The 16,864-nt window shown below is 39.6% G+C and overlaps 1 protein-coding gene and 1 pseudogene across 7 annotated transcripts in view; both read right to left on the reverse strand.

Moving 5' to 3' along the window:
- Positions 1–16,864, reverse strand: part of LOC105470379 (GRAM domain containing 1C) — a 116,408-nt gene that overhangs the window by 18,980 nt on the left and 80,564 nt on the right. For 6 of the 7 annotated variants that reach the window (XM_071092396.1, XM_011722294.3, XM_071092395.1 and 3 more), the window contains one exon: positions 14,989–15,126. The exons of the other annotated variant lie outside the window; for it this stretch is intronic. In XM_071092396.1, the coding sequence (XP_070948497.1) occupies positions 14,989–15,126 (138 nt within the window). The remainder of the gene's footprint in view (positions 1–14,988; positions 15,127–16,864) is intronic. 7 annotated transcript variants of the gene reach the window in all.
- Positions 8,636–11,297, reverse strand: LOC139360840 (vacuolar protein sorting-associated protein 26A pseudogene; annotated as a pseudogene).

Consider the following 16,864-nt stretch of genomic DNA (forward strand, 5'->3'; position numbering starts at 1 on the left):
AATTTTTATATGATGCAGCAATTCCATTTCTAGGTATATAACCAAAAGAACTGGAAGCAGGGATGTGAACAGATAGTTGTATGTCAATGTTCATGGTGGCATTATTTACAATAGCTAACATGTGTAAACAACCCAAATGTCATTAATGGATAAATGGATAAACAAAATGTGGTATCTACATGCAATGGAATATTACTCAGCCTTAAAAAAGGAATAAATTCTCATACATGCCCCAACATGGATGAGCCTCGAAGGCATTATGCTAAGTGTATTAAGCCTGTCACAGAAGGACAAACATTGTATTATTCCACTTATGCAAGGCACCTTGAGTAGTCAACTTCACAGAGACAGAAAATAGAATGGTGATCATCAAGAATGGAAGAAATGGAGGGTTAGTGTTTAACAGGTATAGCATTTCAGTTTGGAAAGATGAAAAAGTTCTGAAGATGGATGGTGGCAATGGTTGCCCAATAATGTGAATGCACTTAATGCCACTGAGCTGTCCACTTAAAAATGGTTAAATGGGAGCCGGGAGCGGTGGCTCATGCCTGTAATTCCAGCACTTTGGGAGGCCAAGGTGGGTGGATCATGAGGTCAGGAGATCGAGATCATCCTGGCTAACACAGTGAAACCCCATCTCTACTAAAAATACAAAAAATTAGCCGGGCGTGGTGGCGGGCACCTGGGAGGTGGAGCTTGCAGTGACCCAAGATCGCGCCACTGCACTCCAGTCTGGGCGACAGAGCGAGACTCCATCTCAAAAAAAAAAAAAAGGTTAAATGGTAAATTTTCTTATGTACATTTTGCCATAATTTTAAAATTGATGAGTCTAGGCAAGTGGCATATGGATGTTTTTACACTCTTCATACAATTTTTCTGGAGCTTTACATATTTTTAAATGTAAAAGTTGGGTAAAAAGATTTAAAACTGAGCTTTAATTAAAGGTACTGTCAGGGGGTTGGGTCAAGATGGTGAACTAGATGGTGAACTAGAAGCTGCTCATGTATGCCGCTCTCACAGATAGGAAACAACAGCATTGGTGAACACTGACCCTACTAGCTGATCATCTAAGAAACCATGTCAGAATTCATCCAGGCAGCAAGGGGACACAGAGGGCAGAGAGGAGCAAAGCTGGGCAGCAGCTCCTCTGGGATCAGTGCATATTGGGGGAACCCACCCCCAATATTTCAACATAGGTTCTTTCTATTTTACCTAAGTGTCAGCCAGCTGAGAAATAATGAGAAAGAGTACAAAGAGAAGAATTTTACAGCTGGGCCTCCGGGGGAGACATTACATATCGGTGGGATCATGAGGCCCACCTGAGCCGCAAAAACAGCAGGTTTTTATTAAGGACTTTAAAAGGGGAGGGAGTGTACAAACAGGGAGTAGGTCACAAAGATCACATGCTTCAAAGGGCAAAAAGGAGAACAAAGATCACATGCTTCCGAGACCAGTAAAGATCACAAGGCAAAGGGCAAAGCAAAGGTCACAAGGCAAAGGGCGAAATCAAAAACTCCTGATAAGGGTCTATGTTCAGCTGTGCACGTATTGTCTTAAGAAACATCTTAAACAACAGAAAACAGAGTTCAAGAGCACAGAACCGGTCTGACCTCAAATTTACCAGGGTAGGGTTTCTTCCCCACCTAATAAGCCTGGGGATACTGCAGGAGACCAAGGCATATTTCAGTCCTTACCTCAACCGCATCAGACAGACACTCCCAGAGCAGCCATTTATAGACCTCCCCCCAGGAATGCATTCCTTTCCCAGTGTCTTAATTATTAATATTCCTTGCTAGGAAAAGAATTCCGCGATATCTTCCCTATTTGCACATCCGTTTATAGGCTCTCTGCAAGAAGAAAAATATGGCTCCATTCTGCCCGACCCCACAGGCACTCAGACCTTATGGTTGTCTTCCCTTGTTCCCTGAAAATCACTGTTATTCTGTTCTTTTTCAACGTGCACTGATTTCATATTGTTCAAACACACGTTTTACAATCAATTTGTACAACAGTGGTCCTGAGGTGATGTGCATTATCAGCTTACAAAGATAACAGGATTGAGAGATTAAAGACAGGCATAAGAAATTATGAGTATTATTTGGGAACTGATAAATGTCCATGAAATCTTCACAATTTATGTTCAGAGATTGTAGTAAAGACAGGCATAAGAAATTATAAAAGTATTAATTTGGGGAACTGATAGATGTCCATGAAATCTTCACAATTTATGTTCCTCTGTCACGGCTCCAGCCGGTCCCTCTGTTTGGGGTCCCTGACTTCCCACAACAAGCATGGAGCCAGGAAAAGCTCCTCAATATGGAAAAGGATGAGTGAGTGAGAGTTCCCTGGAGGACTGTACACAGGGACCTGTGCAAGACTAGGATTGGGAGAATTCCCCTGGTTCCCCTGGCCCCACCCCACGCTTCTAAACTGAGGCAGAGAGCCACCCCAGAGTTTCTGCAGTGACCACTCTGAAGTCCATGGGGATCTCTATAAGCCTTGGACTCTGGAACAGAATGACACCAGTACCATATCCCCAGTAGAGGCCACGGTCCTGCCTGGGAGCAGTAAGATTATTGCACTCTGCCTTGCCATACAAGACTTGGTGCTAGCCTTCAGCCCAACAGTCCCACTGCTGCCTGAAATCAGCTGGCAGCCACAGCTTCCTGTTGCCCCAGGAAACACCCTGACAGCAGGGTAGGTGACTCCCACCCACCCCTGCTGCTGGTAGCCAAACAGGCCATGCCTGCTAGAGTGTCCAGCCCAGTGGTCTCCCTTCTGCCCCAACTATGGGGGCAGGCACAACCCTGTGTTCCCCTAGGAAGTATCTAGAAAGCAGACTAGGTGACCACATCCAGTCCCACAGCTCTTAGCTGAGTAGGACGTGCAGACCTGAGTGATGCCCAAGGAGGGAGAAGCCCTCCCTTTCAGATCACTGAGAGAGGTGAGATGCCCAGGTATGCAAGGCAGTAGAGGGGCAGAGTGTAATTCTTGCTGCAGGGTTGACCTGGCAAGCATATGGCCTGTCTGCCAACCATGGCCTCTGCTTAAAAGAGCCCCGTGATTCAAAACACCCAACAAAAGAAATGTGACTCAGAGGCAGTCAAAGGGGGCTCCTCCAAGGCCCAAGAGCCGACTAGGGTAGGGGGTCATCACTTTCCCTTTTCACCCCAGAGCACTACTACCAACCATGCCAAAACACAAATGAGTTGTGCTGCAGCGTTAAGAGCCTGCCAGCTAATACTCTTAAACACTACCTACTAGATCACAGCCCAAAACACAACACCAAAATATTTTGCCAGTATACAATACCTGTGAAAACAAAGGTGACACCTGTGAAAACAAAGGGCTCCCACCAGCACCCCTGCCCCAGTCAATGGCACAAGCACCCCACCATGCCATCATAGTTGCTGGCATTCATGAGCAGCACAGATCCCACTGCCATCACCCCAGTGAATTGCTTTGGCCAGCAACCCCATTGGAGTATTGTGGCCAGTGAACCAGGAACACCTTCACCCCTCCAGTGCAACAGATTTCTAATGTCGAAGGGCCAGAGAACAAAGCTGGGGACACACAAAATTATGTGCTCTAACTCTAGCCCCCCACAGTTAGAGCACACAGTCCAGGAGTTCTGAGCTGGGCCTGGGCCCCCTGAAATCTTCCAGAAGTGAAGACAGTCAACTGAACCCACCTTATTCCACAATCAAACCCCCATGGGCATCAAAGAAAAAAAACCCATCCAAAAGACAGCAGCTTCAAAGATTAAAGGAACATCAGTCCATACAGATGAGAAAGAACCAGTGCAAGAACTCTGGCAACTCAAAAAGTTGGCGTGTCTTCCTACCTCCAAACAATTATACTAGTTCCCCAGCAACGGTTCTTAACCAGGCTGAAATTACAGACGTAGAATTCAGAATATAGATAGGAATGAAAATCATTGAAATTCAGGAGAAACTCAAAACCCAATCCAAGAAATCTAAGGAATACAATAAAATGGTACAAGAGCTAAAAGACAAAATGGCCACTTTAAGAAAGAATCAAACTGATCTGATAGCACTGAAAAACTCACTCTAAGAATTTCATAATACAAATTGCAAGTTATTAACAGCAGAATAGACCAAGCTGAGAAAAGAATCTCACAGGGCTGGTTCTCCAAATTAACTGAGACAAAGAAAAAAGAATAAAAAAGAACAAAACCTCTGAGGAATATGGGATTATGTAAAGAGACCAAATCTATGCCTCACTGGCATCCCTGTAAGACAGGGATAGAGAACAAGCAACTTGGAAAACATATTTGAAAATATCATCCACAAAAACGTCCCCAACCTCACTAGACAGGCCAATATTCAAATTCAGGAAATGCAGAGAACTCCTATAAGATACATACAAGACAACCATCCCCAAGACACCTAGTCATCAGATTCTCTAAGATCAACGTGAAACAAAAAATATTAAAGGCAGCTAGAGAGAAGGGGCAGGCCACCTGCAAAGGGAACTCCATCAGGCCAACAGAGGACCTTTCAGCAGAAACTCTATATTTGAGGGCTTGAGGGCCTATATCCAGCATTCTTAAAGAAACTAAGACCAAGAATTTCATATCCAGCCAAACTAAGTTTCACAAGTGAAGGAGAAATAAGATCATTTTCAGACAAGCAAATGCTAAGGGAATTTGTTACCTGCCTTACAAGAGGTCTTTAAGGTGCTACTAAACATGAAAATGAAAGACTGTTAGCAGCCGCCACAAAAACATACTTAAGTACATAGACCACTGACACTATAAAGCAACTACACAATCAAGTCTGCAAAATAACCAGCTAAACAACACAACGACAAGATCAAATCCACATATATCAATATTAACGGGCTTAATGCCCCAATTAAAAGGCATCAGAAAGTTGGATAAATAAGACCCAACCGTATGCTGTTTTTTTGTTTTGTTTTGTTTTGAGACACAGTCTTGCTGTCACCCAGGCTGGAGTGCAGTGGCGTGATCTCAGCTCCTGGGTTCAAGCAATTCTCCTGTCTCAGCCTCCTGAGTAGTTGGGACTACAGGCAGGCGCCACCATGCCCAGCTAATTTTTTGTATTTTTAGTAGAGATGGATTTTCACCATGTTAGCCAGGATGGTCTCGATCTCCTGACCTCGAGATCTGCCTGCCTAGGCCTCCCAATGTGCTAGGATTACAGGCGGCAACCACCGTGCCCAGCCAACTGTATGCTGTCTTTATAGACCCATCTCACATGCAACGGCATCCATAGGCTCAATGTAAAGGGGTGGAGAAAACTCTGGCAAGCAAATGAAAAATAAAAAAAGCAGAGATTGCTATTCTAATGTCAGACAAAACAGACCTTAAGCCAACAATGATTTAAAAAGACAAATAAGAGCATTACATAAAGGTAAAGGGTTCAATTCAACATGAAGATTTAACTATCCCAAGTATGTATGCAATCAACACAGCAGCATCCAGACTCATGAAACAAGTTCTTAGAGACCTACAAAGAGACTTAAATAACCACACAATAATAGTGGGAGGCTTCAACACCCCATTAACAGTATTAGACAGATCACTGAGGCAGAAAACTAACAAAGATAGTTGTGACCTGAACTTGACACTTAACCAAATGGACCTAACAGACATCTACAGAGCTCTCCACCCCAAAACAGCAGAATATACATTCTTCTCATTTGCACCTGGCACATACTCTAAAAACTGACCACACAATCAGCCATTAAACAATTCTCAGCAAATATAAAAAACCAAAAATTATATTAACCACACTCTTGGACCACAGCACAAAAACAATAGAAATCAATACTAAGAAGATCACTAAAAATCATACAATTACATGGAAATTAAACAACCTGCTCCTGATGACTTCTGAGTAAACAATGAAATTAAGGCAGAACTCAGGAAATTCTTTGAAACTAATGAGAACAAAGACAGAAAATACCAGAATCTCTGGGACACAGCTAAAGCAGGGTTAAAAGTTTACAGTGCAAAACACCCACATGAAACAGTTAGAAAGATCTAGAAAGAACAAGCTAACATCATACCTAGAGGAACTAGAAAAACCAGAGCAAATCAACCCCAAAGCTAGCAGAAGACAGGAAATAACCAAAATCCGAGCTAAATAGAATGAAATTGAGAAGTGAAAAACCGTACAAAAGATCAATGAAATCATGAAATCATAAGTTGGCTCTTGAAAGAATAAATAAGATTAATAGACTACTAGCTAGACTAATTTAAAAAAGAAGATCCAAATAAACACAATCAGAAATGACAAAGGGAACATTACCACCGACCCCACAGAAATTTAAAAAAAAAAAAAAAAAGCAACACCCAGAGACTATTATGAACACCTCTATGCACAAAAACTAGAAAACCTAGAAGAAATGGATAAATTTCTGGAAATATAGAACCTCCCAAGATTGAGCCAGGAAGAAATTAAAACCCCATACAGACCAAGAATGAGTTCCAAAATTGAACCAGTGATTAAAAGCCCATCAACCAAAAAAAGCCCAGGACCAGATGGATTCACAGCCAAATTCTACCAGACATGTAAAGAAGAGTTGATACCATTCCTACTGAAACTATTCAAAAAAAAATTGAGGAGGAGGAACTTCTCCCTAACTCATTCTATGAGGCCAGCATCATTCAGATATCAAAACCTGGCAGAGAAACAACACAAAAAGAAAACCTGAGGCCAATATGTTTGATGAGCATTGATGCAAAAATCCTCAACAAAATACTAGCAAACTGAATCCAGCAGCACATCAAAAAGTGAATTCGCCACAATCAAGTAGGCTATATCCCTAGGATGCAAGATTGGTTCAACATACGCAAATCAGTAAGTGTGATTCATCACATAAACAGAACTAAAAACAAAAACCATGTGATCATCTCAGTAGATGCAGAAAAGGCTTTCAATACAATTCAACATCTGTTCATGTTAAAAACCCTCAACAAACCAGGCACTGAAGGAACATACCTCAAAATAATAAGAGCCACCTATGACAAACCCCACAGCCAGCATCATACTGAATGGGCAAAAGCTGGAAGAATTCCCCTTGAGAACTGGAACGAGACAAAGATGCCCACTCTCATCACTTCTATTCAACATAGTACTGGAGGTCCTGACCAGAACAATCAGGCAACGGAAAGAAATAAAAGGCATCCAAACAGGAAATCAAACTGTATCTATTTGCAGAAGATATGATTTTTATACCTAGAAAACCCCACAGTCTGCCCAAAAGCCCCTAGATCTGATGAGCAACTTCGGCAAAATTTCAGGATACAAAAATCAATATACAAAAATCAGTGGTTTTATATACCCAACAACATCCAAGCTGAGTGCCAAGTCGAGACCACAATCCCATTCATTATAGCAAAAAAAAAAAAAGTAAAATACCTAGAAATACGGTTAACCAGGAAGGTGAAAGATCTCTACAACAAGAATTATAAAATATTGCTCAAATAAATCAGAGATGACACAAATGGAAAAACATTCCATGCTCCTGATAGGAAGAATCAATATTGTTAAAATGTTCATACTGCCCAAAGCATTTTACAGATTCAGTGCTATTCCTATCAAACTACCAATGACATTCTTCACAGAATTAGGAAAAAACTTTTCTAAAAATCGTATGGAACCAAAAAAGAGCCCAATAGCCAAAGTAATCCTAAGCAAAAAGAACAAAGCTGGAGGCATCACAATACCCAACTTCAAGCTATACTATAAGACAACTGGAACCAAAACAGCATGGTACTGGTATGAAAACAGACACATAGACCAATGGAACAGAACAGAGAGCCCAGAAATAAAGCCACACACCTACAACCATCTGGTCATCGACAAAGTTGACAAAAAAAAGCAATGGGAAAATGACTCCCTATTCAATAAATGGTGCTGGAATCACTGGCTAGCCATATGCAGAAGATTGAAACTGGCCCCCTTCCTTACACCATATATAAAAATCAGTTCAAGATGGATTAAAGACTTAAATATAAAACTTAAAACTATAAAACCCTTGAAGAAAATTTAGGAATGACCGGGCACGGTGGTTCACGCCTGTAATCTCAGCCGTCTAGGAGGCTGAGGCAGGCGGATCACTTGAGCTCAGGAGTTCAAGACCAGCCTGGGCGAGATGGTGAAACCTCATCTCTACAAAAAAATACATAAATTATCCAGGTGTAGTAGTGTGCACCTATAGTCCCAGCTACTTGGGGGGCTGAGGCAGGAGAATTGCTTGAGTCCAGGAGGTTGAGGCTGCAGTAAGCTATGTTTGCACCACTGCACTCCAGCCTGGGTGACACAGTGAGACCCTGTCTCGAAAAAGAAAAAAAAAAAAAGAAAGAAAATTTGGAAAATACCATTCTGGACATAAGCCCTAGCAAAGATTTCATGATGAAGACATCAAAAGCAATTGCAACAACAAAAAATTGACAAATGGGGCATAATTAAACTAAACAGTATCTGCAAAGCAAAAGAAACTACCAACAGAGTAAACAGACAACCTACAGAATGGGAGAAAATATTTACAAACTATGTATCTGAAAATGCTCTAACATCCAGAATCTATAAGGAACTTAAAGAAATTAATAAGCAAAAAAAAAAAAAAAAAAACAACCCAATAAAAAAGTAGGCAAGGGATATGAACAGACGCTTTTCAAAAGAAGACATACATCTGGCCAGCAAGCATATGAAAAAATGCTCAACATCCCTAATCACTAGAGAAATGCATATCAAACCACAGTGAGATACTATCTCACACCAGACAGAATGGCTATTATTAAAAAGTCAAAAAATAACAGCTGTGAGGTTGCAGAGAAAACGGAATGCTTATACACTGCTGCTGGGAGTGTAAGTTAGTTCAGCCATTGTGGAAAGTAGTTTGGCAAGTTCTCAAAGAACTTAAAACAGAACTACCATTTGACCTGAGAATCCCATTACTGGGTATCTAACCACAGGAATATAAATTGTTCTACCATAAAGACACATGCACAAGTATATTAATCACAGCACTATTCACAACAGTAAAGACATGCAATGCACAAGAATGTTCATCACACCACTATTCACAATAGTAAAGACATGCAATCAACCTAGATGCCCATCAATGGTAGACTGGATAAAGAAAACATGGTACATATACACCATGGGATAGTATGCAGTCATAAAAAAGAACAAGGCCATGCCCTTTGTAGCAACATGTATGGAGCTGGAGGCCATTATCCTGAGCGAACTACTGCAGGAACAGAAAACTAAATACCCATGTTTTCACTTACAAGTGGGAGATAAACATTGAGTACACATGGCCACAAAGAAGGGAACAGTAGACACTGGGGCCTACTTGAGGGTGGAGGTGGAAGGAGGGTAAGGACTGAAAACTACCCATTGGATACCATGCTTATTACCTGGGTCACAAATTAATCTGTACACCAAACTCCCATGACACACAATTTACCTGTATAACAAATGTGTACATGTACCCCTGAAACTAAAAGATCAAAAACATTTAAAAAGTAGTGTCATGTAACTGTAAACAATGATTTAAAAGAACACAGATTTAAAAGACCCCCTAATTTTGGCCAGGCGTGGTGGCTCACACTGTAATCCCAGCACCTTGGGAGGCTGAGGCAGGTGGATCACCTGAGGTCAGCAGTTCGAGACCAGCCTGGGCAACATGGTGAAATCCCATCTCTATTAAAAATACAAAAACAAAATTAGCTGGGCGTGATGGCGGGCACCTGTAATCCTAGCTACATGGGAGGGTGAAGCAGGAGACTCACTTGAACCCGGGAGGTGGAGGTTGCAATGAGCCGAGATCGCGACATTGCACTCCACCCTGGGCAACAAGAGCGAGGCTCCGTCTCAAAAAAAATTTTTAAAAAGACTCCCTACTTTTATTTATTTTTCTCACATGAAAATGTTTAATGTTTATGCTGATGCATATTTGAGTGCTTATCATCAAATCAAAGTGTGAAGTAAAAAAAGGCAGTTTAAGAAAGTTCCAGTGTTTCAAAGAGAGCACTTTTTAAAAGGTATATACATGAAAAACATTTCATTATACCATAAAATAAATGCAGCACCGTAAGATAAAGGAAGACTAATATATATGGAGTTTTGGTCTTTCTCCCCTCTACAGCTGCAACCATCTTCAACCTGCTGAACCTAACTCAATGGTTACAGGAATTTTTTGCCTTTTTTTTTTGTCTCCCATTCAGTTCACATTTCAGGCTGTTCAGCAGATGCCTGTGATTCTGGAGATTCAAATCACTGATGAAAGTTTTTTCTCTGTTTCCTCAGTTTTTCAGGAGCTTTTCTTCATAAAATGATCTCCTGCTGTTTGAAGTACCTTCAGTCTTCCTCATCAACAAAAACTAAATTCAAAAAGTACCTTACTGAAAATTTTTTATTCACATCTCTCTGATTGTTGGAGTAGGGTCATATCCCACTAAAAATAGTCTCATTGGAATTGATTCACCTTTTACTGGTGCACCATCCATTATTTCATATTGGTGATTGTTTCTGTTTCTGCTGTGGTACTGGGTCCAATTCCTGTGATCTCTTTTTTGATCAGTTGTAACTCCATATGTTGTATATTTGTTCTTACTACTAAGAAGTAAATTTTTCCGACTATTACATGCTTTAAATGATACCTTGATTTATTATATTCAAATTATATATGTAGACAATCTTCAATGCCCACTTTTTTTTTGTTTTGTTTTGTTTTTTGTTTTTTTTTTTTTTGGAGACAGAGTTTCACTCTGTCGCCCAGGCTGGAGTGCAGTGGTGCGATCTCGGCTCACTGCAAGCGCCACCTTCCGGCTTCACGCCATTCTCCTGCCTCAGCCAGTAGCTGGGACTACAGACGCCCGGCACCAAGCCCGGCTAATTTTTTGTATTTTTAGTGGAGACGGAGTTAAGTGGAGACGGGGTTTCACCGTGTTAGCCAGGACGGTCTCAATCTCCTGACCTCGTGATCCGTCCGCCTCCGCCTCCCAAAGTGCTGGGATTACAGGCCTGAGCCACGGCGCCCGGCCTCAATGCCCACTTCTATCTTAATACAATTGTTAACATCAGGACAGGTGGCAAGCTGGTGAACAATAAGATCATATTGTTTTACTAAATCTGTCAGTGTTCTTACTATTGTCACTTTAAGAAAATACCTCCAGCAAACATTTGCATAAATTCAGAATCATAACTTCTTCTCTGAGTCAGTTCTCCAGGTAAGGCTAGTTCTTGCATTAGGTTTATAAATTCATGAGCATTACTCTTGTCATTGAAAAGTTCCATTTGACCTATAAATTCAATTCTAATTCCTTCGTGCTCCAGCCTCTATCCAGGTTGCATAAAGGCTACATTTACCTTTCCTGAAACAGATCCTCCATTATAAAGAGATAGTGTTTTTCTACTTTGCCATTTTCAGTTTTCATTTCTGTCATTTTCCTGGCTTCCCCATCATTAAAGACAATATTGATCTCACAAATTGGACCAAAAAAAGCCTTCAAGAAAACTCATTGTCAGCACTGCCGCCACATCCCCCCTACTTTACTCCTCTTCACTCAGGAGAACTCTCAGCCCCAGCTCCCTCTGCTCAGCACCCCCAATTTGGAAAATTTGGATCCAGTGGTGGTCATTTGAGTGCTAGAATTAGATTTAATCCACAAATAATTGATTATTTTTAAAAATCATTAAATTCTTACTATTTTTAAAAAGAAGCCTTTAAAACTCGATCTCAAGAAATACCAGCCCAGGTGTGGTAGCTCACACTTGCCCCACTTTGGGAGGCTGATGTGGGAGGATCATTTAAGGCCACAAGTTCAAGACCAGCCTGGGCAACATAGGGAGATGCTTGTCTCTATTAAAAATGTTTTAAAATTGGCCAGGCATTGTGGTGCACACCTGTGGTCCCAACTACTGAGGCTGAGGTAGGAGGATCACTTGAGCCCAGGAGGTAGAGGCTACAGTGAACTGTGATTGCACCACTGCACTCCAGCCTGGGCAACAGAGCGAGACCCTGTCTCAAAAAAAGAAAGAAAGAAATACTACAACTTTGATTACCAGGTAGCAAGTCAGAGGAGAGCAGTATGCTTTGCAGTCATGATCAGATTCTCTTTTGTAATAAAGCTTCTGACTAATTCTAGGTCTAGTCAGCAACATACTTATAACTGTTTAGATTTAGAATTAGCTGGAAGCCTTTGCTTTGCAAAGCCATTTATAACATCAGACAGTCAATATAATCATTGATATTGAAGCCAGATATATCAGAAAACAAATGCAGTTGTGTTTCAGAAAACAAACTTCATTTATCACCAGCATAGAACAATGTCCTAATTCCTCCTAGGTCTTTTCAGCCATAAAAATGGCAGTGCAACATTAACAGGCATCCTCTCAGAAGATAAAGGGAAATAATGTATCCAGTTCTTCTGAAATACCAAGTTCTCTAGGTAGAAATGAGTCACAAGAATATACAAAATAGATTCAGAAGAAATATAATAAGTTAAATATTAGCTACTGAGTAAAGAGGAAGATTTGTATCTCAGGCATCCCACATTTTCAAAACTGGAAGAACAGAAAAAATATTTTTTTATTATAAAACTCATAATCACAAGACAATAGCTATTGATAGCAATCTCTTTGCTACTCTACCATCAATAATAAGAACAAAATTGATTTTGCTTCCTAGTATTCATAACAATATCATCTACGAATACATAATTACATGTAGGCCAGGCATGGTGGCTCACGCCCATAATCCCAGCTCTTTGGGAGGCCAAGGCGGGTGGATCACCTGAGCTCCGGAATTTGAGATTGGCCTGGAGCAACACAGCAAGACCCTGTCTCTACCACAAAAAAAAAAAAAAAAAAAAAAAAAATGCCAAGCATGTTGGTGCATGCCAGTAATCCCAGCTACTCCAGAGGCTGAAGCACAAGAACCACTTGAGCCCAGGAGGCGGAGGTTGCAGTGAGCCGAGATTGCACCATAGCACTCCAGCCTGGGTGAGAGAGCGAGACCCTGTCTCAAAAAAAAAAAAAAAAAAAAAAAAAAAGTATATATATATACACGTTTACATAAAAGTTTCAAATAAAGGAATAATATCTAATGGTTAATAAAATACTTAGATTATAAACTAAATTGCGGCTAGGCGCAGTGGCTCATTCCTGTAATCCTAGTACTTTGGGAGGCTGACGGGGACAGATTGCTTGAGCCCAGGAGTTTGAGACCAGCATGGCCAACACGGCAAAACCCCTCTACTAAAAAAAATACAAAAATTATCCAGGCATAGTGACGCATGGCTGTAATCCCAGCTACTCAGGAGACTGAGGCACAAGAATCGCTTGAACCTGGGAGGCAGAGGTTGCAGTGAGCCGAGATTGCACCTCTTCACTCCAGCTTGGGTGTGGGTGACAGAGCAAAACTCTGTCTCAAATAAATAAATAAATAAAATTGACTATAGAACAACTTTCTCTTTGACTATGTCAAATGACTCATCTTATCTGAATCTCTGCTGCTGCTGCTGAATTCTAATTTTATGTAGCAGGCTAAATCATGTGCTCCCAAAGTTAATAAAATATCTAAAATATTTAGGATAAATTCAGTTGCAAACTAACTATAAGCATATTTGAGATGTTTACCAAAATAAAACTTATATTTATTTATTTATTTATTCATTCATTTATTTATTTTGAGACAGTCTCAATCTATCACCCAGGCTGGAGTGCAGTGGCACAATCTCAGCTCACTGCAACCTCCAACTCCCAGGCTCAGGAGATCCTCCCACCTCAGCCTCCCAAGTAGCTGAGACTATAGGTATGTACCACCATGCCCAGCTAATTTTTGTATTTTTTGGTACAGACGGGTCCAGGCTGGTCTCAAACTCCTAGGCTCGAGCAATTCACCCGCCTCAACCTCCCAAAGTGCTGGGATTATAGGCATGAGCCACCATACCCAGTCCCAAAATAAAACTTTTTAACACATAATCAATGAAATTCTTCTTATGAGGATTTAACCATTAATTTCTAATTAAGAAATTTAACCAACTTCTTAGGTGGAACTTTAAAAAATATATTATCTTTGACGTAGTCCATAGATACTGCAGTCTCAAGTGTATAGCTCCATGATTTTCACAAAGGGAATACATACATGTACCACCACTCCGATCAGGATATAGAATGTATACGAGCATCCCAAAAGCTCCCTCCCAGTCTTTACTTACCTGACTCTCCACAACAGTAACTACTATGCTAACTTTATGTCCATAAATTTGTTTGGCCTGGTTTTTATCTTTATATAAAGAAATTAGGTAGCATGTACACTTTTATATCTGGCTTCTTTTGCTCAACATTGTTATCTGTGAGGTCTACTCATATTGTTACAAGTATCAGTACTTTGTATTTTTTTCATTGTTATATAGGATTCTTTTGTGGGAATACACACAATCTATTCATCCATTTTATTACTCATGGCCACCTGAACTGTTTTGAGTTTGGGACCATCATAAATAATGTTGCTATGAACACTGTAGCACATCATTCAGAGTACAAATGTACCCATTTCTGAAGAATGTATACCTAGGAGTGGAACTGCTGAGTCACAGAGAATTCATACCTTCAGTAGTTACTGACAAGCTTTTTGACAAAGTGGGTGCTGCAATTTACACTCCACCAAAATTCAGTTATTTCACATGAAACCATTTTGAATTGAGTTCAACCTAATTGAATTGGTACCTTAATGAATAAATATACTTTTAGTTTTCAAGAGATCTGAACTTACTTGTTGGAAGCATTGCCTAATTAAATTATTATACTGTTCACATGTGAATTTAACCAAATATTTGAATACCAGTTTATATACTGCCAAAATAAAATCAAAGCATGTCTAATTCTTCCTCCTCACAACATAAATCAGTTTACATAGGCTCAACCTTCTAAGAATAATAGCATTCTCCCAAATTTATCATTAGGTAAGAACACAAGGACTAACCTATTATATTTCTAGAACTGGCAAACTTCTGCATAAAGCGTGAACTGGTAAAAAGCAATTCAAACATTCTGTCAGCACTGACATGAAAAACACGGTTGATAAAAAGTCTTCCATGAAGATCTTTCTCAGAAACATTTTCTGGAAAAACAGAAACACAAACCAAAAGAGAAGAAATAAAGAAAGATTATTTTAACGCTTTAGGGGGTTTTGTGGGGTTTTCTTTGTATTGTTTTATTTTGGGCATAAAATCATTTTTAAATATGATTACAATGAGGAGAACATTCCAGAACACTATTAAAACTCCAAATAGGAATTAAATATATACATATGTACGACCTATAACTATGCATAACAATATATAGTTAACTAAACTACATATAATCAATATTTCAACTGTCAAAACCCAAAAGATACAGAAGTATTTAACTTGAATGATACCAAATGGCCATAATACTCAAAAGAATATTTCAAAAGGGACAAAGACAATATACAGACACATAAGATAGTATCTACCATAGAAATTAGCAACTTCTACCTCTGAATGCTCGCTCAGTAAATATTAAGTTATCAATGGCTATAATATCTGCTGCACTTAGCTTATCAGCCTGAATAATGTTTCAACTTGACTTAATGTTCACTACCCAAAGACAAGAATGACTATAATCACAACCTATTCTCAACACGACACATTAAAAGAACTAAGAAATCCTTCTGAAAAGTATTCATCAAAGCTAAATAATGCCCAATGAAATATTACATTTTTTTCTGGGAATTTGATAATCATAATGATGTTGAAAACTACTAGTGACAAATGAAGAAGCAATATCTTGCTCACCTATTCTCATATGCCCTGGAAATATTATATAAAATACCCCATACTTACATAGTGCTTACTATATGTTAGACATTGTGCTACATACCTTACAAGTATTGACTCATCCTCTCTGCAATTCTATGAGATAAGTGGTAGTTATCATCATTATTTCCAGATGAGGAAACAGAATCACAGAAATAATTGCCAAGGCTCCATGGCTAGTGAGTGACTGACCTGGAATTTGAACCCACTCCAGCTCCAGAGCACACAAACTTAACATCTATTTTATACTGCCAGAAGGAATTTAACTTAGAAGAACCAAACAGAAAAGAAAAAAAAAATACCTAGGAACAGAAGCCTGGCATAATAGAGGAAGTAGCATAAAGCAATCCAATATGAAATTGTAATGATTTCAGGACCAGGATCATTTACTATTATTTCAAGGATTATGCCCCATTGATACAGAATAAAAATTGCCACAAAAGCTCCCCATGTTTCAGAAATCAAGCTCTAAGAATGATCTGGGTAAAGCATCTGTCAATATTAGTCAGGTGAAATCAAAGGGCAATAGTCTATGAATCAGAAAAACTCTTCCAGCTCTGGCTTCATCCCCAGCTACTGCTATTTATCCTCCGTTGAATGATTTGTGTCTCCCTATTTTGCTCCAGGCATAAAGGACTTATGGATATCAGATAGATATTGATTTGCTTCTCCCTTCAACAATACTCTATGTAGGCAAAAACTATTTACTGCAATTTCAAATAATGGCTCCTTCAGCGTAGAAATGAATCACAAAACTAGGAAATTTTGCTAAGCTTTGTGAGATAACTTTCCAATTGGGCCTGGGAAACAGCTTTTTCTGACATAGAAGTATTATATGTTCATTGTAAAAATAATTCAAATATTCACAAAGGAAGAAAACAACTAAAGGTGATTCTGTTGATCTTGTTCATTTCCTTCACAGAACCTATCCTGACTTGTAGTTATACTTTTATTGGTTTATTGACTTGTTATCTTTCTCCTGCTCACTATAGTAGATCAACATACTATCACTAAATAAAA

This window comes from Macaca nemestrina, chromosome 2 (genome assembly GCF_043159975.1).
Source record: "Macaca nemestrina isolate mMacNem1 chromosome 2, mMacNem.hap1, whole genome shotgun sequence".
NCBI classification, from domain to species: domain Eukaryota; kingdom Metazoa; phylum Chordata; class Mammalia; order Primates; family Cercopithecidae; genus Macaca; species Macaca nemestrina.